At 29.9% G+C, this 24,612-nt stretch overlaps 1 protein-coding gene across 2 annotated transcripts in view; it reads right to left on the bottom strand.

The window, feature by feature from the left end:
- Window positions 1–24,612, bottom strand: part of arid5b (AT-rich interaction domain 5B) — a 255,016-nt gene that overhangs the window by 210,140 nt on the left and 20,264 nt on the right. For both annotated transcript variants that reach the window (XR_012387838.1, XM_073918238.1), the window contains exon 3: window positions 4,763–4,997. Coding sequence is in view for 1 of the 2 variants with exons in the window: in XM_073918238.1 (XP_073774339.1) it covers window positions 4,763–4,997 (235 nt within the window). In the remaining variant the exon portion in view is untranslated. The remainder of the gene's footprint in view (window positions 1–4,762; window positions 4,998–24,612) is intronic.

Here is a 24,612-nt window from a genome sequence, read left to right as displayed (position 1 = left end):
AAATGCTTTTTAAATTGTAGTTATATATTATATATAGTATATATATTATAGGAAATACTGTTAAATTTCTTTGGCCCTTTAAACATCCCTTAATTAAAAAAAAAAAGTGCATGAAAAAATTTAAATGCATAAAAATGAGGACTGATCATTTTGACTTCGAATATATAAATATATTACAGATTGTCAGCAAGAATATTTCACTTACCAATTGACCAATTTTTTTTGCTTGTTAGTTTGATTACTGTTGATTCCAAATACAATAAATCTGTTTATATAAAACTTGTAGTAACGGTGCTCTTAATTGGTGGGTGCGACTAAATTTTGGCTGATGCACCTAAATTTTTAAAGTTAGGAGCACCGGTGCTACCAAGCAAAAAGGTTAAATTCGAGCCCTGCTAAATCACCTTTCTTCCCCATTTATATATTATATATAGTATACATATATATAGTATTTATATATTATATATAGTATACATATTATAGGAAACACTGGTAAATTTCTTTGGCCCGTTAAACGTCACTTTATTTTTAAAAAGTGCATGAAAAAATGTAAGTGCATAAAAAAGTGGACTGATCATTTTGACTTCGAATATATACATATATTACAGATTGTCAGCAAGAATATTTCACTTACCAAGTAAATCAATTTAGTATTCTGTCAACACAAACACTCTCATGTATAAAGTCATTAAAAAGCGACTTATTAACATTACAAAAATGCACACGCTCACAATGCACAAAGAAATAATAAGGTTGCAGGGCCGACAGCGAATAAATCACAGATCTTTTTTCGTGCAGCTATTGATTGTCATTCGCAGCTGTAGCCTGCACATAAGCTACAGTGACAAAGCATCCATTATTGATTCTTCTATCTCATAGGAACCTCATACATCAGTCCACTTGAGAGCACGTTTGCCTCCACGCTTCCAGACAAAGCCATATGCAAATCCAAGCAACTGGCATATAAAAAAAAAAGATGCATCCAGCTAGAGCTGCATAATTATTATATGCAGTAAATTGAAAAGGCTGATAGATGTATATTTGGCCCTTCAATGGCTTTTAGCCTGATTTAGATGCAATGCACTAAAAATGAATCCTTCGTGAATCTGTTGTACACTGCAAATTAAATTTGGATTATTTTTCGTGTAAATATCTGAAAAGTCCTAGTTTTTTTTTTAAAGCAAGCAACAAATATTGTCTTGTTTTAGGAAATGATGGTGTGTAAATGCTCATTAATGTGCAGATGAATCACACACAGCTTGATTATGCTTCCTGTGTGATTGCGCAGTACATTTAGTTGGATTTAGCAATGCTTTATAGGTTTCTTTTTTTAACTTTAGCTCAATTTTGGCCATCAATTTTTTTTAATTCAAGCAAAACAATTGTATTTCAAAGCGAAAACAAAATCATCTTGCTTAAATTAAAGAAAAAGTCATCTAATTCTGACATATTATTTCTAAAAAAAAAGACAATATCTTTTGCTTGTAGAAAATGCTTCTTGATCTAAGAACTTTGAGGCAGATGGACTAGAAACAAGACAAAAACTCTTAATAGGGTAAGTATTATTATTATTATTTTTTATTTAGTTTAAAACCAATCAACATTATCTTCCCACCACCGCTGACTAACCAATACCGACTATATATTTTAAAATGGAATGGATATTTTACCAAAAAAAATTTTTCATTATTTTGCGTTATGTTATTTTGGAAGAGTAATAGATTAAAACGCATTTAATGTCACCCTACAACCTCAGGGACCTATTAAGGTTACATTTTTAAACTGTAATATTGTAGTCTAAACCTAAACCAATCAAGACTAACTGTATATAATTTGAAAGCTTAAAATTTGTCATTTCCATATATAGTGAGGGAGTTTTGGTGGATATTACCGAGTAACAGTTATTTATTAATTTGCTGAAAGGATACGTATTATAAAGCATTCGTAAATCCTAATAAATTACTTTGCTAAAGCCATCCACACGTAAAATTGAGTTTAGATGTTTTTTAGAGGTTAAATAATACCAGTCTGCCCATATTAATCTAAAATTGCATGTTGACTTTACAAATATTGTCAAAAGTATTTAAAATATTGTTCACATTTCTCAAAACATAGGGGGCGCCCTTGTGTGTTCATCAATGTAAACTGCATATCATATATGACCTGGTGGTCATGTTTTGAACTGCAGCCAAACAAACTCATACTAAAAGCTAATCTTTTGATATATCAACTTGAAATTTGCAAAATATTTTGTTCAGATATTTAGCTTTGATTTTTTGCCAATTTTAAGCTAGAACATGTTTTGCAAAACATACATTTTATGTATGAAATGAACACATACACTTCTTTTCTTTAAGATAAAGGCACACAACTTGTGTTTAACGTTTTTTTTCACTTCATATTAAAAAAGTTGTGGAGACAGATAAGGAGTTAATTGCAGAAATCAATTCTTGACTTTTCAGTCACCCAGAAGAGGGATATAGCTAAAATAATTACCTTCACTTTTCCTAGCTTTATGTGATATTCAATACATCTATATACCCTTAATAGTTTTTCAGACATGAGAATATTTTCAATGTCTATACTAACAGCACATTATTGGGCCAGTTGACATTTCTGTGTGGAGTTTGCATGTTCTCCCCATGTTCGTGTGTGTGCTCAGCACATTTCAATGCTTTTGTAATTGAGTTTTATGTCAGTTTCATGCCTCAGGGAGCCCACTATAAATATTTGTGTGAATTAGCATTTGTGTCAAAAAACTGTCAAAAAGTTTTTTAGTAAAAAGTCTATTTTAGTACCAACTTGAAAATAAAATGAAATAAAAAATTTAATTAAATTAAAAACTAAATAAAAAATTTCATTAAATTAAATTACATTTTAACCTGGTTTTCACAAGATTTTTTTTCCAAGGACAAGTATTAAATAAACATAATTAAATAATTTAGTTATTTGCCCAAAAATATAAGTAGCCTATAATGAATGCCAAAATAACTTTTTTATTTAGTAAATGTTTGCATTTATTTTTATTTAGTAAACAGCATCTTTTCTATTTTGGCCACTTTAATTTATTTTGGGCTACCAAAATCTGAACAGTGCCTGTCCGAAGAGCTACCAGATATTTAGAAATTTTGCGAGACACGATAATGGGATGAATGTATATAAGCATATGAATAAAATTTTGACAGCCAAAATTGAGCTAAACTAAAAAAAAGAAACCTTTAAAAGCATTGCTAAATCCAACTAAACGTACTGCGCAATCACACCGGAAGCATAATCAAGCTGGGTGTGATTCGTCTGCACATTAATGAGCATTTACACACCATATTGTTCTCAGTTAATGAGAGACACAAACAAGCGAAAGAGGAAAAAAAGCGCTGAGGGAGATGAACACGGGCGACTCCCTGCCTGTTTAAACAAGTGTCACACTCAAACACTTTCTTGTTGTGTCTTGTACAATCACTTACGTTTCTCCTCGCCGTAAAAAAAATAGGTTTTGACGCTCATAAAAAAAGAAACATTCAAAGCGTGTTATTATGGAGGACTGCAGGCGTTTAGTCATGACAAACAACACACTGTGATTTCAAAAGCTCACTGAACACACACACTGCAATCAGAAACATTTGGGATAATTAAAGACATTGTAATGTTTTTTAAAAGGTGCTGCTTAGGTTGCCAAGTCTGCATTTGATCCAGAATACAGTAACTTCACAATATTAATGCTTATTTGTAACTAGTTAAATAAGACTTCCTAATATATAAATAAATATATATATATATATATATATATATATATATATATATATATATATATATATATATATATATATAATTTCATAGTTTTTGTCCAATAATGAGCAAGAATTAAAAAACTTCTTAATTAAGAAATGTTTTATGAATTTTTGAGAAATGTTGTACATTCCCTAAGTTGTACAATAAAAAAGGAAAATAAGAAAATAAATAGTTAAACAAAATAATAAATTTGCAATCGTCCCAAAAAAAATCCTAAAAACTGTAAAGTTGCAAAATAAAAAAGGAAATAATTAAATAAATAATTATAAAAAATTTATTTATTATTAATTTGTAATAAAAAAATCCTTAAAATGTAGTTGTTGTAAAACAAAAAAAGGAAGTAAATAAATAATTAAATTAATTAATAAGTTTGTAATCATCAAAAAAAAATTCTAAAAAATTTAGTTGTTGTAAAAAAAAGGGGGAAATAAGTGAATAAATAATTAAATAAAACAACAAATTTGTAAGAGTAGAAACTAAAATAAATGCAATTTAGTTGTAAAATAAAAAAGGAAATTGGAATATAAATAAATAAATAAACAAATAAATAAATAAAATTCACATTTTGTAATCATAAAAATAAGGCTCCTAAAAATATTATTAAGTTGTAAAATAAAAAAGGGAAAAAATAAGTACATAAATATTTAAATAAAAAATAATTTTGTAATCGAAAAAATTAATTTCTTAAAAATGGAGTTAAGTTGTAAAATAAAAAAGCTAAATAATTAAATAATTAATAATTTGTCAAATTCATTCAAATACCAGATTATCATAGCACATAGCACAGTTTTTTTAATATTTTAAAATCATTTTAAGGTCAAAAATATAAGCCCCTTTAAGCAACTAATGAATAATAAATTGGGGAAAACATATACAGGAGAGCTAATAATTCTAACTTCAACTGTACATCTGATGTAGAATGGCATCGCGTGGCAAACAGAAGAGCGAGTAACAAGAGAAAAGCTGCTCTTACCGAGTTCAGCCTTCTCTTTGAGGACGTCCTTGAAGTTGAGTCCGCTGTTGAGCGTTGACTCTCTGTATTTGTGGAGGGCTTCTCGCTGGCCATTCTTGCCCAGCTCCTTCAGCACACCGGGCTTCAGCGGGACGGCCTGAAGACCCTTCTTCCAGCTCCGCAAATCTGACACCATCCATTTTACCAGATCCTCCAACTTCACGATCACCTTCTCTGACACGGCGATAACTTCATCCTGTAGAGAGAGTGAGACGGACACAATCAGCAAGGTTGGAGGAGTAGTAAAAGTTCAGCCTTTTTAAATGGTTTTCCTCCCTGTATGTATGTTACATTAAACAGCAAAATAAATTAAAATAAAATAAATTATTTTTGATTAAAATTAAATTAAAGTAAACTAAAATGTTTTGTTAGATTTTTAATACATTAATAATAATAATAATAATAATAATAATAATAAAAATATTAATAATAATATCCATCCATCCATTTTCAACCAAATAAAATAAAATAAGTTATTTTTGAATAAAACTAAATTAAGATAAATTAAAATGTAATAAAACCTCAATAGGATTAAATAAAAAAAAACAATAGTAAAATAAAAGTATTTTTTATTAATTATTTAATAACAATGATAATAATAATAATAATAATATCATCATCCAGCCAGCCATTTTCAACCGTTTAAATTCAATAAAATAAAATTTTTATTTAATTAAAATTAAAATGTTTAAAAAAAATTATTATATATAAATGTAAATTAAATAAAAAAGATTTTGATCCTATTATTATCCTAATATTTATTATTATTATTATCATTATTATTGATAATAATAATAATAATAATAGCATCATCCATCCATTTTCAACCAAATAAAATAAGTTATTGTTGATTAAAATAAAATAAAATACATTTGTTCATAAAACTTAAAAATATATAAATAAATAAAAAATATTTTAATTAATTATTATTTATTTTTCTAATAATAATAACATCATCATTCCATCCATTTTCAACCATATAAAATATTTTAGTTACAATTGTTTTTTAATAAATTAAATAAATTAAAATTTTATAAGAAATTAAATTAAATTAAATTAAAATGTAAATAAAATAAAAAATATTTTGATTAATTATTTATTATTATTGATATTTTTAATATTATCATCCATCAGTTTTCACCAAATAAAAGAAGTTATTTTTGATTAAAATAAAATGTAATAAAAATAGAATAAAACCTAAACAAAATAAAATAATTATTCATAAATAATAATAATAATAATAATAATAACATCATCATCATCATCCATCCATCTATTTTCAACTGTTGTCAACCATTGTTTATTTAAAACCTTAAAACATTATGCAATTTTGAGTGCGCCTTATACAGGTGATTGTGCTTGACAAAAAAAAAGCCAGAAGTAAAAATATTATAAGAAATACTGTGAAAAAGTTCCTTGCTCTGTTAAAAATCATGTAGAAAATATTTGAAAAAGAAAAAAAAATTTCACAGGAGGGCTCATGACTTTTATTCAACTGCATATTGTAAAACACTCTAGCTTGCGCAATTGTAAATACTGTATTTTGGAGAGTTATCCCACTGTAATGCGTCACGGCAGTAAAGCAGAATTGGCCAGGCAGACTTGCTTACATTATTAGTTTATAAAATTGCAGCAAGAGCTTTGCTTGTGATCTGGCAGAGGATAACAGAAGGGTCGCGGTTATAGAGGGAATCTGGGGAACAGATGCGCTGGTGTTTGGCAGAGCTCTGGATCCTGCACTTTCTGACTGAGCGAACAGACAACATTCACCAAACGCTTCCTTTACACTGTTTGCCCAAGTCTGATTCAATAAAGCTGAGAAACGATCAGATCTTTTCTTCTTTTCTTAAAATAATTGTAAAAATATATATAATAATGTGTTAGCAAAATAAACTAAAATAAAAGTTGTTCAACTACAATAAATAAATGTAATAAAATTAATACAATTAACTTAAATTGAGTAAGTGTAATGTAACTAACTGTATACTTGTTTACAAATAAAATAAAATTAAATGTAACTACCTGTGTACTTGAGATTGATTGAGAAAACATCATAAAATAATGTAAAATCAATTTAAATTCAACTAACTGTGTGCTTGTACAGATAAAATAAAATAAATAAATACAATAAGTCAACTACAATAAATAAATGTAATAAAATTAACTTAAATTAAGAAACTTAAATTAAATAAATAAAACTAACTGCGAACTTGTGAATGATTGATAAAATAAAATAAAATTAAATTAATTAAACTAACTGCATGCTTGGTTGAAAAAATATAATAAAAAATCTAAAATTAAATTAAACTAACTATAGACATTAAATAAACTAATAAAATAATAGACTAATAAAATTAACTTAAATTAAGAAACTTAAAATAAATAAATAAAACTAACTGCGAACTTGTAAATGATTGATAAAATAAAATAAAAGAAAATAGAATAAAAGAAAATAAAATAAAATAAAATAAAATTAAATTAAATTAAATTAAATTAAATTAAATTAAATTAAATTAAATTAATTAAACTAACTGCATGCTTGGTTGAAAAAATATAATAAAAAATTTAAAATTAATTTAAACTAACTATAGACATTAAATAAACTAATAAAATAATAGACTAATAAAATGGTTGATAAATAAAACTAAGTATGCAGGTGTATATAACACTGTTATTTACATGTGTGTATTTAGAATATCAATACAAAATACAAATAATTGAAGCTAATTGAAGTGCATAGTTAATAATATAAAATAAAATGCAATTAACAGTATAGTTGTGCACAGTTAAGCCTATAAACACAATGATAATAAATAATGACATAAAAAATAAAATGCAGCTACCTGTATACTAGTGTGCGGTTAATAAAATAAATAAAATAAAATATTGCAACTGTTCAGTTGTTCAATTATTCATTTGTTTTCTTTTCGGCTTAGCCCCTTTATTAATCTGGGGTCGCCACAGCGGAATTGACCACCAACTTATCCAGCACATGTTTTACGCAGCGGATGCCCTTCCAGCTGCAACCCAAAACTGGGAAACACCCATACACTCCTGCACACACTCACATACACTACGGCCAATTTAGCTTATTTAATTCACCTGTACCGCATGTCTTTGGACTGTGGGGGAAACCGGAGCACCCGGAGGAAACTCACGCCAACTTGGAGAGAACATGCAAACGCCACACAGAAATGCCAATTGATCTAGCTGGGGCTCGAACCAGCGACCTTCTTGCTGTGAGGCGATTGTGCTACTCACTGCGCCACCGTGCTGCTGTGTTCACTCATATGGATAATCAAATAATATTAAAATAAATTAAAATAAAATGCAACTAACTGTATAGTTGTGAATTGTTAAGACAACAAAAGAAAAAACAATAAAATTAAAATAAAATTAAATAAAAATAGTAAAATAAAATAAAATGCAACTAACTGTAGAATTGTGCATAGTCAATAAAATAAAATAAAGTAAAATAAAATAATAAAATAAAATGCAACTAACTGTATACTTGTGAATGGTTAATAAAATAAAAGGAAATAAAATAATGCAATTGTTCATTTGTGCATATAGATAATAAATTGTGCATATAGATAATAAACTAATAATATAATAAATTAAATTAAATGCAACTAACTGTGTAGTTGTGCATAGTTAAGACAATAAAATCAAATAATTATAAATAATAAATAAATAAAATAAAACAAAATAAATGCAACTGTAAACGCGTGCACATAGATAATAAAATAATATTTAAAATAAATAAATTAAAATAAAATGTAACTAAAAGTATAGCTGTGCATAGTTAAAATAATTAAATTAAATAACAATAATAAAATAAAATAAAATAAATAAAATAAAATTTTATTTAATTTAATGCAACTAACTCTACTTGTGCGTGGTTAATAAAACAAAATTAAATTAAATTAAAAAATTAAATAAAAATAAAGCAACTGTTCACTTGTGCAGATAATAAAATAATTTAAAAATAAATTGAAATAAAATCCAAATAACTGTACACTTGTGCAGAAAAAAATTTTGATAGAATAATAGAATAAAAATAAAATACCCTTGTCCTTCATTCTGGCCAATCTGCAGGCAGCACTAACTTTCTGCTGAACAGACCATGTCTAATTACGTCCTCTTTAAGTAGGCCTGTTTCTTTTTAGGTTTCAGGCTTTTTTTCCCCCCTGCTTCTATAGAATAGGTCCCATTGTCACGCTGTCAAGCAGACAATTTATCTCTCTCACTGACAGAGTAATGGGAGCAAAGTGGAACTTTACTTTAGCTCTCTTAACTGTTCCATATGAAAAGGTTTATGAACTTATCAAGATGTACAAAGTAATGGGGTTTGGCCTTAATAAAACAGCTAATGGAAGGATATGAATGAGTAATCTATGATTTCCGGATAACTTGCAAGCATTCCTTCAGGTTTTCATCCTTCTGGAACATAAAATATTGCAAATCAAAATAATCTGAAGGGCCATGACCTTAAAATGGGAACACAAGACGTGCATAAAAAAACAACAACAATAAATTCAACATACAATTAAATGATTTTGTCTTAGGATGACACAACAAAACAAAAACGAAAATAAAACGAAAAAACTAAAACTACAACAAAACAAAAAGAACTAAAACAAAACAAAAACAAAAATAAATAAAATAAAATAAATGCATACTTGGAAATGGTTGATAAATTAAAATAAATAAAATACAAAAAAAATAAAATAAAATAAAATGCAAATAAAATAAAGCAACAACTTCGGTGTGCATATGGATAAAAAATAATATACAATTTAATTTAAATAAAATGCAACTTTATAGCTGTGCATGGTTTAGACAATTAAAAACAATATTAATAAATAATTGAATAACTAACTAAAAAAAGAAAAAAAAGAAAAAAACATAAAAGTCAAATAAAATAAATAAATAAATAAAATAATTTTGTGTTAGGATTACAAAACAAAACAAAAAAAAACTACAATTTAAAAAAACTTAAACTACAACAAAAAATTAAATAAAACTAAAAACTACAACAAAACAAAATAAGCTAGAACAAAACAACACATGACTCAACAAAACAAAAACTACAAAAAACTAAATAAAAAAATTCAAAAATTGTTTGTTTTCTTTTAATTATGTAAACCATAAAACAACTAACTACATACTTTCAGGAATATAAAATATAAGTTATCAAACACTCCACAAATCTTTTATTTCCATCCCTTTATGACCACAGTTTACCATCTTCTGACGGCTACTTCCAGCAGGATAACGCGCCATGTCATAAAGCACAAATCATCTCAGGCTGGTTACTTGAAAATGACAACGAGTTCACTGTACTCAAATGGCCTCCACAGTCACCAGACCTCAATCCAATAGAGCACCTTTCATATGTGGTGGAACGGGAGATTCGCATCATGGATGTGCAGCTGACAAATCTGCAGCAACTGCGTGATGCTATCATGTCAATGTGGACCAAAAGATTTCCAGTACCTTGTTGAATCAATGCCACGAAGGATCAAGGAAGTTCTGAAGGCAATAAGCTGGTCCAACCTGGTACTAGTAAGGTGTATCTAATAAAAGTGGTCGGTGAGAGAGTGTGTGTGTGTGTGTGTGTGTGTATAAAGTAAATAAGAGTAAAAACTGTGAAATAAGGAGAAGCTATTAAAGCAAACTAAAAAAATAACATGAACTTAACAAATTAACGAACAATAAATATACACAGCTAAAGTAGCAAATTACAAATATCATAAAGTAATACACATAGGCATGTCAAATATACACTTCACATATCATATGTGTTTACCTTGAATGTTGCAAAAAATAAACTATAAAGGCAAATATGTCCAAGCGCAAATATATGTGCAGTCGGGAAACCAAAAATACACACGGCATAAATGCACTTTTCATTTTGGTATGGTGTTAAGATTGCAGCTCACTAACAACCACAAATCTGGGTCATGGAGCAAAACCCACTAATTTAAATCACCTTTTTTTAACCACCAGTGTAAATAGAAAACGGCTGTGAGTGCCTCGAGATTGCACACCTCCAAATGTGGTGGCGCAGAAAAATGAATCGAACCTCTTCATAATGACCATCGGAGCGCACAGGCATCTGTTTTCACACGTCTATAAAGCTAAGTGGGTCAAACACTGTTAATCCTGATGGCGACACAGCAAAAACTTTACAATGAGATCATGTGGCCTGCTCCGCTTTGAAGCTCGGACTGAAATATTGCTGCATTGTGTAAATTCATTTAGGAGGAAACAAATAAAACAATAAAAGAGAGAGAGAGAGAAAATGAACGGAACAGATTGGATTTCTCATCTATTATTAAGTGGTGTTATGAAAAAGATCAATCAAAGGTTTTAAAGGGGGCATATCATGAAAATCTGATTTTTTCCATGTTTAAGTATAATACTGTAATCGGGTCCCTGGTGCATCTAACAACCCTAAAAACATGGGAAAAAAACAGTCCAGCTACTTCCAGGCAAGCCTTTCCCTCCCTAAATGACGTAAAAAGGACATACTAAAGAGACAGAGTGAAACACATCATAATTTGAAAGCCACGCCCACCAAGGGGGAAACAATCCAACCCTCTTCAATAGCTATTTTTTCATCCACCAATTATTATTCTATTTTACACCTATTTTTATTAAATTTTTATATTTTGTAATATCACATTTAAAAAATAAAACGTTAACAAAAATAAATAAAATAAAATAACTGCATACTTGTAAATGGTGGATGAAATAAAATGAATTAAAATAAAATAAAATACAAAAATAAAGCAACAATTTACGTGTGATTATGGATAATAAAATAATATTAAATTTAATTTAAATAAAATGCAACTTTTTAGCTATTAAATCTTAAATCTTAACATTTTTAAGACAATTAAATAAAACATTATTAAATAACTAAATTACAAAATAAAATAAAATAATAAATATTTTTTTTGTTAGGATGACAAAACAAAACAAAAACCTAAAATTAAAATAAAACAAACAAACAAAACTAAAACTACAACAAAACAAAATAAGCTAGAACAAAACAAGACATGACTAAACAAAACAAAACATTATAACAAAACAAAATAAGCTAAAACGAAACAAGACATGACTAAACAGAACAAAAAACTACAACAAAACAAAATAAGCTAAAACAAAACAAAACATGACTAAACAAAACAAAAAGCTAAAATAAAAAAAAAATTAAAAAGTTGTTTGTTTTCTTTTAATTATGTAATCCATAAAAACAACTAACTAAATACTTTCAGAAATATAAAATATAAGTTATCGAACGAAGTTATCGAATAATGGAAGTTGGTCATACATTTTGAAAATGTAAATTCATTTAGGAAGAAACAAATAAAACAATAATACAGAGAAAGAGAGAGAAAATGAACTAAACAGATTGGTTTTCTCATTCATTATTAAGTGGTGTTATGAAAAAGATCAATCAAAGGTTTTAAAGGGGGCATTTCATTTTTTCTTCTGGAGAAAGTCTTATTTGTTTTATTTCGGCTAGAATAAAAGCAGTTATTAATTAAACACCATTTTAAGGACAAAATTATTAGCCTCTTTAATCTAAAATCTTTTACGAAAGTCTACAAAACAAACCATCGTTATACAATAACTTACCTAATTACCCTAACCTGCCTAGTTAACCTAATTAACCTAGTTAAGCCTTTAAATGTCACTTTAAGCTGTATAGAAGTGTCTTGAAAAATATCTAGTAAAATATTGTTTAGTGTCATCATGACAAAAATAAATCAGTTATTAGAAATGAGTTATTAAAACTATTATGTTTAGAAATGTGTCGAAGAAATCTTCTCTCCATTAAACCGAAATCGGAAAAAAATAAACAAACAGGGGGGCTAATAATTCCGACTTTAACTGTTTATTGCAGAATAAAAAAATATTGCAATGTGTAATTTTTACAATATCGTGCAGCCCTTTTAGCTACTGTAGCTATGGCATTTTCATAGCATTACTGCATAAGTTCCTGCTTTATCCAAATTCCAACAAGTTGCATTTCTGGCTGCATCAAAAATGCTTTAACTTAACTTATAGAAACATAATATATAAAACAGATATTGAAATATTTGACTTTTCATTGCCAAAATGTTTACTACACAAAGTCTGACTGTCAGAATCTCACAATTTACCCGTTCTTTCTGCCAATGATTCACATCTTATTGCCTGTTTCCACTTTTGCCTCCTTAAATGTTGGCTTTAACGGTTCAGTAGATTATTAAGGCTTATAATCAAAGCTTAGTCCAGTTTTTTTTTTTTTTTAAGTTGGCTACTGTACACCATGTCACAAAGCAGGTTTTTAGACATTGTTCTGTTTTTGTTACAAGTCAGAAATGACAAGGAGGCTGCTTCCTGTAACAGAAACTCAATGGAGACGGTTGAATTGTCACCCTTCACCCCAACAGATTTATTTTACATCTGATTAAAAGGGACAAAATATGTTGCAGGTTTCCTTGATTTACTGGATTTAAGCCGTGCTTGTTTTAGTTGCGCTGTCTGAGGATCAGGGTGAAGGGGTGCAGACGTGGACCCCTGGATCAGTGCCCCGCTGAGCTCGTCTCACTCCACTGAAGCACAGGTCAGCTCAAGAATTCAGCAGGTCACCGCTGATTTGTACACCTGCTCGCACCGCCATTTAATTATTGACCTGCTAATGTGGAAAAAAAGGGCCTTGCAGATCCTTAGAAACTCTTTTTAAGTCGAGTTAAAAGTTAAATCGAGAATTCAGCTTGAATAATTGATCATGCTCAGAGCTCAAACTAGGACTGGGTGATACAACTTTTAAAATATATATTCATACAGCAATATTTTTATTAGTGTGTATTACTTTTTAACCTAGTATTTTGTGCGAATCCATAAATATGAGGTTGTTTTTTAACATACGTGGAATAAATGTAAATAAAAATTGCAGATTTTAATTAATTAATTGAATAATGTTGAGTAATGATTCGCACTCATTCGTATCATTTTTATTTTACATTTTTCAGGTGATTCAAAACACAGACGTTTCGTCACAATGCCTTCCACATTGTGTGACACAATCCTCTCACTCCACCCTTTTGTCCCTCAGCCAATCGCATTACGTCAATAGATGGCCACTCGATAATTAAAACCAATTTCATTTTCATTTCAATATACCATAATTAACCACACAAGAAATATTTACCTTCACCTTCAAAAACATTATTTCACAGGAATACGGCATGTCAATCTTTGACTTATTCATGTCTACATCAATGCAATGAAATTCTAAAAGTCTAAAACTTTAAAAAAAATACAATTTCATTACATTATTTGTATCATAACATGTTCAAAATCCATGATTCACAATGTTACAGCTAAACATTCATTCATTCATTTTCTCTTTGGCTTAGTCCCTTTAATAATCCGGAGTCGCCGGATTTATTTAAATGTCTCCGGCATATGTTTTACGCAGCGGATGCCCTTCCAACTGCAACCTATCTCTGGGAAACAACCATACACACTCATATTCTACGGACGATTAAGCCTACCCAATTCACCCGTACAGCATGTCTTTGGACTGTAGGGGACACCAGAGCACCTGGAGGAAACCCAGGAACGCAGGGAGAACATGCAAACTCCACACAGAAACGCCAACTGACCCAGCTGAGGCTCAAACTAGCAACCTTCTTGTTGTGAGGCGACAACACTACCTAGTGCGCCACTGCGTCACCTACAGCTAAACAACAAACAGTTAAAGAAACACCGAAAGGTCCAATTCCTCATGCATTCCTCTTGGTGTAAGTGATTTTAATTTATGAATCCAGAACGCTTCTCTTTGTGGTAATCTTTTATTCAGATTACCTCTTCTATGTGACTCAAATTCTTTTTTGATTCGTATGCCTTCTATAGTCATGTCCAAAATGTTAATTGTTATAATACAAATATTAATGAAACTTATTTATGATGCAACTAAAAGCTTATGATTTATTTATTTGTTAGGTAAATAAAATGACAAGTAATGACGAAATTAAAATGACAGAAAAAAAATTTATTAAAATAGCAAAAAAAAAAAAAAACTTGTAAATTGAATTAAATTTTAATCTAAACAGATAATTAATTAATTAATTAATTCATTCATTCATTCATTCAGTTTCTTTTCGGCTTAGTCCCTTTATTAATCCGGGGTTGCCACAGCGGAATGAACCGCCAACTTATCCAGCATATATTTTTTTTATGCAGTGGATGATTAACAGATAATTAAAAAATAAAAATAAATGATTTTTATTTCCTGTAAGTTTGTCATTACCAGGTTATCAAACTAAAATGATTGACGTGTGTCTTGTTATTGTAAAGCGTTTGATAGCACTCTATTGGAAGAACATAGAAAGTCCATCTATTAACCGCTAGCTAAACCGTTAGACAAATTACATTGCACTAAAAATAATCACCTACAGTATAAAATAAATTAAAGGGGTACCATAAAATTTGGGATCTGTTTATACAATCTTTGAAACAAAACCATACAACGGCACAAGCGAATACCTCTCACGCTACTGGTTAATTGACTGATATGTGTATATGTGTATTTTTGTATCTGGAATACACTATGTTTTTCTTTGCCTTAGCCCACAACACATTAGGTACAACTGAATTTGGATGCTTTGGGAGAAGGAGGGGGGAAGAATCAAAAAGTAAAAAAGTGTCATTTCATGCTAAATTTTATGTGTTTTTTTCTACAAAAAAAAACATGTTAAAATGAAAAGAATAAATGATATAAATATAATGTCCACTATTTATTTGTTTATTTATGAAAAATGTTTATAAAATCAGAACTGTTAGCATATTTGACAATAAAACTGACTTGACAACCAATCTAATAAATAGATCATTTGTAATTTTTAAATCAAAATCTAAAAAAGTAATAATGATACATATCAATTATGTGGTAATCTATTTCATTCATTTATAGCCCCTTTCACACAGTGATACCGGTAAATTTCTGGAAAATTTCCGGAACGACTTTACCGGTATATTGAAAAAAGCGCTGTTCACACAGGCGAGGACGTTACGGAAATTTTCCGGAAAAGAGCATTCACACATCCATTCCAAAATACCGGTAAATTCTGACATCATTCACCACAAATGAGCTTTAAACGGCTGCGCTTGTATTTGTAAACATTTGACTAAATTACAAACTCTGTGGATGATCAATACTGTGAACAACTTTAGCAGGATCACTTTCGCATGTCGAGATGTTCATAATTGTGCAGGCGCTCATAGGCGCACGCAAAGCTTGAAGGTAAACAAACAACGGCTTATCGTAAGCATCTCATCGATGATTATTTACACAGTTGGCATTAAGAAGAACATATAAACGTGATCTGACTAACTTCTAGCAGCTAAATGTGTCTGGAAAAATATTCAAAGGCTTTTATCCTCACAAACCGCGCGGACGTGAATGCGTCTGACTGTTGTGATTGGCTAAAGCAGACGTCTCACGTCAGCACGTTCTAGACGTGCACGCGCTTATTACGGTAATCTTCCTTCTGCATTCACACAGCGCAGCATTCCGGCAAATTGCCGGTAATGTTACAACTTCTCTTTCCGGAAAATAGCCAGAACGAATTTACCGGTATTTTCAAAAAGGACCTGTTCACACATACAACCTTTCCGGAAAATTGCCGGCAATTTTCCGGAAAGGTCTGTATGTGTGAAAGGGGCTTATGAAAACACTGAGAGATCATTGTAATACCCTATAATATTAGATATAACAACTGCTAATGCTTAACAACTATAACTACTGCTAATGCTTAACTGTACAACAATGCTGTACAAACTGCTTTATATTAACTAATGTTCCTCTCACAACTGAAGCACACTTGAACCTAGAAATTAATCAGACAAGATGAATCCAAATCATTTATGAGTTTTTATATCATGGCAAAACAATGTTAGACTATTTGCTGTGTACATTTATTATTAAATAACTACTTGTTCAGGTCTATTTCTGGATCATTTGATGATAGACATACTTTAAAAATACAAGTTACTTCTAAGCAATCTCATTTGATTTGTGGAATTAATAAAAAAAATAAACATGTACTGGACTTTTGTGCAGTACTGATAACAAATTACATCCTTACAGCTTTTGGAATCTTTTTTAAAAATCTTTATTATTGAGCAATGCTTTGCTGAATGTTTTTTTGTGCCGGTATCTGGTTTAGGCCTGTTACTGGTAAATAAATAACACTTAAAACACTACTAGGTATTGGTGGATGACTTACACAAGACAAGTACTTGAGAAAATCTACACAATACACAAAAAAAATATGAAGAGTTCAGATGGAAAAAACACTAAGTGCAATCTGAATTCTCAGCTTCGTATTATTGTGTTCAGTTATTTCAGTTTAAAGGCCATAAAAAGAACATTTTCAGGAAATGACTAAACCTACACACAGATGCCTAAGAAAAAAGCTAATTTTAGACGAAAATTTCAGATGGAAAGAGTTCGGATGCAAAAACCACAAAAGCACAAAAGTACTTGGTTTTATATATATATATATATATATATATATATATATATATATATATGAGCAATATCACACTTGTAGCAGTGCGATATGGCTGTATATCGGCACTGTTGGGAGGCGTGCGTTAGTGCCCCCACCAGTGCCGATATACAGCCATATCGCACTGCTACGAGTGTGATATTGCATTTATACAACAGTTTGACGGCATAATTGTGTATATAAAAACAAAATCAAACATGGAGAGTCTTAAGAACCCTTTTGTATGAGGAACTACTTTTTTCCGGATTCAAATCATAAGCTGACAGTTAAACAGTTGAGCGTGCATCTTTTAAACTTTAGATCTGCAGTGTCTACTTTTTGCTGGCTGTATGTGGGCGGAGTAATACACAAAGGGTAAAGAGGATGTAGAAGTTCTGATATTGCAGAATATCGCACGGCTATCAGCCAATCAGATTTGAGAACCAGACAGAACTGTTGTATATATATATATATATATATATAAGTTGAAGTCCCATTTTTTTTTTTTTTCCTTGTTAAACATTTCCAAAATTATGTTTAACAGAGCAAGGAAATTTTCACAGTATGTCTGATAAAGTTTTTTTTTCTTCTGGATAAAGTCTTATTTGTTTTATTTTGGCCTATAAACCATTTTAAGGTCAAAATCATTAGCCCCTTTAAGCTATTTTTTTTTTCGATAGTCTACAGAACAAACCATTGTTATACAATAACTTGCCCAATTACCCTAACCTAGTTAACCTAATTAACCTAGTTAAACCTTTAAATGTCACATTAGGCTGTATAGAAGTGTCTTGAAAATTGATAATCAAATATTATTTACTGTCATAATAATGTTATAATTGAAATATTTTGCCATTTAAAGTGCATCCTAAAAGGCTTCCTCAAGCAGCCAATGCTTCTCGACTCTCAAAATGTGATTTTGTTCAAAAAAGATGAGTGACATATTCAACGATGTCAGCTTGCACATCACAAAAACAACAATTACGACATTATCGTATCACACACCCCCTACAGATCACTTAAAAATACATTTGCCTGTTTTCTTTAACTAAACTTTGACGGACACTAATCCTTAAACAGCGTCTTGACATCCAGCTAGTTTAGACGCACATTGTCACTGTTTACAAACCCTAGTGCTTTATCAGATGTCTGTTTTGCACATTCGCACCGCAGCTCCATCCTGCTGCAATTAACACAAGCGCTGTCAAAGAGGCATGAACTGATTCACAAATAACTTGCAGATGTGCAACTGAAAATCTCTAGTGAATCCAATGCGCTTCCTTTTACAACTCGCCAACAATAGCCATTTATTTGGACGTGTCGAGCCGATTGAATGTGGAAGTTGAAATATGATGACACTGCCTTAGAAAATTAAATCCATTTGTCATGAAATCTGAGAGTTTTTCAAAAGACAATGCAAATCTTTGCTTGTAATGCTTAGATGAAGGTTAAAGAAAAATAACAAATATTTATGTCACCCACACATTTCAACTCTTACAACTACGCTTTAAAGGGAACATATCCTATTAATTTTCAAGTCATTTGAGATGTAGGTGTACTTTTTTCTTCTACAGCGCATTAAGGAATATTTTTAGCTGGTCCTTGGTGATTCATAAAACGCAAGTCGACGGAGCTGGCACTTTGAGAGCCTAAAAACATACAGGAAAAACTAAATGAACAGCTTGCCTTCCAGAATGACTCAGTTGTGCAGTTTGGCAGAGGCAGTGGAGTAAAGGTTGTGTGTTTCTGAAGTGTAATTATAAATAATGGCTTTTTTATTTGAATATGTATTTACTCCGGGCCATTACTGCAGGCGTTTAAGCAATTAACATTTTATTATCAAACTAACCAAAAACCAAAGTACATGCAATATAAAATAACTTTATATATTTATAATAATTTTCCCAATAATGGTTTGTAGCTAGAAGGGCATGCGCTGTGTAAAACATATGCTGCATAAGTTGGCGGTTCATTACGCTGTGGTAACCCCTGATGAATAAAGGGACTAAAGCTGAAAGAAAATTAATGAATGAATTTATAATAATAATAATAATAATAATAATAATAATAATAATAAAAATAACAATAGTATTAATCATAATAATAATGATAATAATTATTCAAAGAAATATACTATTTTTATTCTTGTTATTATTATTATTACATAATATTAATAATTTATTAATAATTTATTATTATTTTTAAATATATACAATATATAATTATTATTATTTATTTTAATTATTATCATTAGTATAATAATATTAAGGATTAATATTATTACAAAGATATAATATTAATAATAATAATAATAATAATAATAATAATAAATGATAATATTAATAATAATAGTAGTAGTAATACTTATTATTAAACTTATTATTATTAAATATATCATATGATAATATTATTATTATTGTATTACTATTTTTATTATTATTTCTATTTTTATTATTATTATTAATAATGTAATAATATTAAGAATTATTATTACAAAATATTGAATAAGGATAATCATCATCATCATCATCATCAAATAAAAGCATAAAATACTAATTAATAATAATAAAATAATAATAATTATTATTATTATTATTAAAACGATTATTATTTTCTTTGAACTCTTATTAATATCATAAAATAATAATACTAATAATAATAATAAATATGATTATTATTAATAGAAAAAATTTATTAATAAATTATTTTTAAAAGTATTATTATTATTATTATTATTATTACTAAACGATTATTGTTTCTTTGAATTATTATTAATATAATAAAATAGTAATAATAAAAATAATAATTATTATTATTATTACAAAAATAATTAATTATTAATTAATTATTAAAATAAATAATAATAATAATAATAATTATTATTATTATTTAAAATATTATTACTTCTTTGAATTATTAATAATATAATAACATAAAAAATAATTATTGTTATTGTTTTTATCATCAAATAAATGCATGAAAGACTTTCAAATCTATCAAATATTTTATTTGTTAAGCACTTTTATACATGCAATTTAAAAAGAAATGTGTATACAATTATTATTATTATTATTATTATTATTATTATTATTGTTATTATTAATATTATTATTATTATTATTATTATTATTATTATATCACTTTAATAAATACTCAGCAGTCTACAGTGCCATATACTATTATTATTATTTTAAACTGAAATCATATTTTACAAAATTACACATTTTAGAGCAATTTTGACAAAATAAATGAAAATAATCATTCAAAAATGTGTTGCACATATGTGAAAAAAAACAGTTATAAGGGTATTTTTATTGAGATTTATGATTCTGAAAAACAATTGCTAAATAAACAAGCTTTTCACTGATCACAATAATTGATAAAACTACTTGATATACCAAAATTAGCAACAGCTAACACAACACCAGTTTTGTTACTCCAAGGTCACCAAATCCACACAAAACATAACTCATCTGATCACATAAAACAACTTTCAAATACACATCCTTCAAGTCTACCTAACCACAACTGACTCAATTATGAAAATATGTCATATGTTTTACACATCCCCAACACCATCTGCCACAGCAAAGCAAATAACACGTTACAGAATGTTACCTACAAGAGGAGTGCTGATTTCATTTGAACTATAAATATGTCTGAGGGATTCAAACACAAACATGGCCTGGTGCCAGACAGCAGAGATGTGTGTCTAGATCTCCGCCACACAATTCCAGCGCAACTGCGAATCTTCAGGTTTGTAATTCAAATAACAGCTGAAAGCAGCAGCTAATAAGACACGGGCGCCTTTCCCTGGATCCTTTGAAGCCACTCCAAAAAAATGATAATAAAAAGGAAATCTGCAAGCATATTTGCACACCATTTGAGACCATTATGTAGTTGAATTTAACATGATTAATTGTTGTTTCTTTTTTAAATATTTCCTAATTAATGTTTAACAGAGCAAGGCATTTTTCACAGTATTTCTAATAATATTTTTTCTTATGAAGTAAGTCTTATTTGTTTTATTTCGGCTATAATAAAAGCGATTTTAATTCTTTTAAAACCTTTTTAAGGTCAATATCTTTAGCCCTCTTAAGCAATATATATTTTTTATTGCCTACAGAACAAATTATCATTAAGCGATGATTTTCCTAATTACTCCAACTTGCCTTATTAACCCAACTAACCCAGTTAAGCCTTTAAATGTTACTTTAAGCTGAATACTAGTATCTTAAAAATATCTATAAATAGGGCTGGGCGATAAATCAATTTTATCTATTAACTTGAGTATTAACTTGAGTTTGAAGTTCACGTTGATTTGTTTGAATAAAATTTTTTAGTTTGAATAAAACTTTAAAACATGTGACGCTCCTCTCTGGGATCCCGTAGAGAGCAGAGGAGAAATGTTGCGCTTATTGAAATGAAATGAAAAACAACCCGGATGTACGAACACACCCGACAAAAATAACTGCATAATTCAGAGCTCTCCGTCACGTTTTCACCGCAAGACACAGGCATTTGAAACTGCGCGCTACACCTTGTATTCTTACAGTAAGAATTATGAGTTTACTTTCACTTTAGTTTACTTTCGCTATAATCGTATAAAATAGTGTCATTTTTATTATTATTAAAAAAATTTTGTATACGATTATAAACTTGTGAGCTTGTGAAATTTGATCTTTAAATGACCCTTTAAATATTATTTTTTATTTATATCCTGAAATTATAATGATGATAAGGTTATATAGGTTAATAACCCAGGGTTTCTGCAGGTTTCAAGTCAAGTTGACCCTTTTGAGACCATTCAGACATTCATTTATTCATTTTTCTTCAGCTTAGTCCCTTGATTAATCTGGAGTCGCCACAGCGGATGAACTGCCAACTTATCCAGCATGTGTTTTACGCAGCGGATGCCCTTCCAGCAGCAACCCGTCTCTGGGAAACATCCATAAACACTCATCAAACACTCATACACTACGGACAATTTAGCCTACCCAATTCACCTGTACAGCATGTCTTTGGACTGTGGGGGAAACCGGAGCACCCGGAGGAAACCCACGCAAACGCAGGGAGAACATGCAAACTCCACACAGAAACGCCAACTGACCCAGCCGAGGCTCGAACCAGCGACCTTCTTGCTGTGAGGGGACAGCACTACCTACTGCGCCACTGCGTCGCCCCTTTTAAGACTATTAAGAATTCAATTTTAGACTTATATATAAAATATAGATTTAAACACACCCGCATAAGGAAATTTAATAGGGAATTTGCGGTGACAATGTCTAAAAGTTATGTTATAAATATAAAACGTGTAAATATATATATATATATATATATATATATATATATATATATATATATATATATATATATATATATATATATATGGTTTCAGTGAGATGTATTGTTGGTGATTGGATGGACATCGGTCTGAATACTACACTGTAAAAAATTCCTGGTTGCCTAAATCTTTAAGCTAAATCAAGTAAACCCTATCAGTCCATTGAACTTATGTTATAATTATATAAAAACAGCTTGCATAACACATACAATTAAGTTAGAACATGATTAACTTAGTGTAATAAGTTACAATCAGGGCTTAATTTGTCCCCCTCCTCGACTGCCCTCCTCCCCCCGTCTGCTGTTCACTTTCACTTTCTTCCGCGACTCCCCAACCCACTTCACTTTCGTACGCGACAACCAACCGCACCCCTGACTTTTAACCTACGTCCGCGACACCTCTAAATCCTTGGGTAACATGCCGAATCCGTCACCCCGATCTGTTCCGGGACCTCTCAGTTTACAAATTAAGCGTTGGTTACAATGCACTAAAAACGTATGCTGTCACGACTAATTAATCATATACATTTTTTGAAGTGTAGGACAAAGCAAAATTAAGACCGGTTTAAAATGATTTAAGACCTACAACACAATATTACAGTGAACTTAAGGCCTAAACTTTAGTCTACATTTTTTTAGACCCCAAGATAACCTTCAACTCCAAGCAAAAATTGATTTAAATTCGCAGATTTTTAATAAAAGCCATATCACCCAGGCCTATCTATAATGTACTGTCATTGTGGCAAAGAAATCAATCAGTTATTAGAAATGAGTTATTAAAACTATTATATTTAGAAATGTGTTGAAAAAAATCCTCTCTCTTTTAAACAGAATTGGGGAAAAATTATACAAGAGGGCTAATAATTCTGACTTCAACTGTAAATACGAGCATTGGAGAATTTTCATATGGATATGCAAACTATGCCTGTTAGACAAAGTGCACGGTGCTTGCTGGAATCTGATATGGAATCAATTTATAAAGCACCAACCCCGTTTAGTTCTGCTCTTATGTCACATAAATGCTATTCAAGAGTTTTGCCAGTGCCGAGTCTGTCGACGCAGCGTTAAAACCTCTCTCTCTCTTTCTCTCTCACACACACACACACTAAAACAATCATATTACGAGCGAAGGGACTCTAGAACAACTGGGTCCAATTAAACGCTGAAAAACTGTGAGAGCAGCGCCGAGCTCTTGCCAAAACAATCCCTCCCTTTAAAAATGACACATATTTTTTCTGTGAAATACAATCACGAATGAAAGATTGGCGGTGGAAGGGAGTAGTTCTGTATCTTTATTTCTGTAAAAAAAAAAAAAGAAAAAAGTGTTTTGTGATTTACAGCAGATTAAGAAAGGATTCCAGACAGAGCCCAAATGTTTTTTGCCTCCTGCCGATGCAACAAAATTAAATCAGAAGTCACACATTAAAGATCCTTGAGAGTCTAAAACTTCCATTTTTTTTTTTTTTGTATTCATAAATTTACCTGCATCAAAACTGAAAATGAAGTCTTTACGCAGTGAGGATGAATGAAAAAAGAATTAAAAAGAAAATGGAAATATTGGATCCATCCATCTATGATTTGCCTGCATGGTTAACTGAAATGAAATAGTAATCGCTATTCAGCAAAAATGAATATCTAATGGAAGCACGGTTGTGTAATCAGTAGTAAATCTCCACTGAATGCCAAAGGGCACTCTCATAGAGAAACTACAAATACTACAAGAAGAAACAACCTATAGGAAATCCCCATATCGGTTGCTTAATAAACAGATTTGGCTGCTTTCGTTGATTTAATGCAGTGGTCACCAAACTTGTTCCTGTAGGTCCTGCAGATTTCAACTCCAACCCTAATCAAACACACCTGAACAAGCTAATCAAGGTCTTACTAGGTGTACTTAAAACATCCAGGAAG

This window comes from Danio rerio, chromosome 12 (assembly GCF_049306965.1).
Source record: "Danio rerio strain Tuebingen ecotype United States chromosome 12, GRCz12tu, whole genome shotgun sequence".
Lineage (NCBI taxonomy): Eukaryota > Metazoa > Chordata > Actinopteri > Cypriniformes > Danionidae > Danio > Danio rerio.
This window is presented reverse-complemented; position numbering and strand designations above follow the sequence as displayed.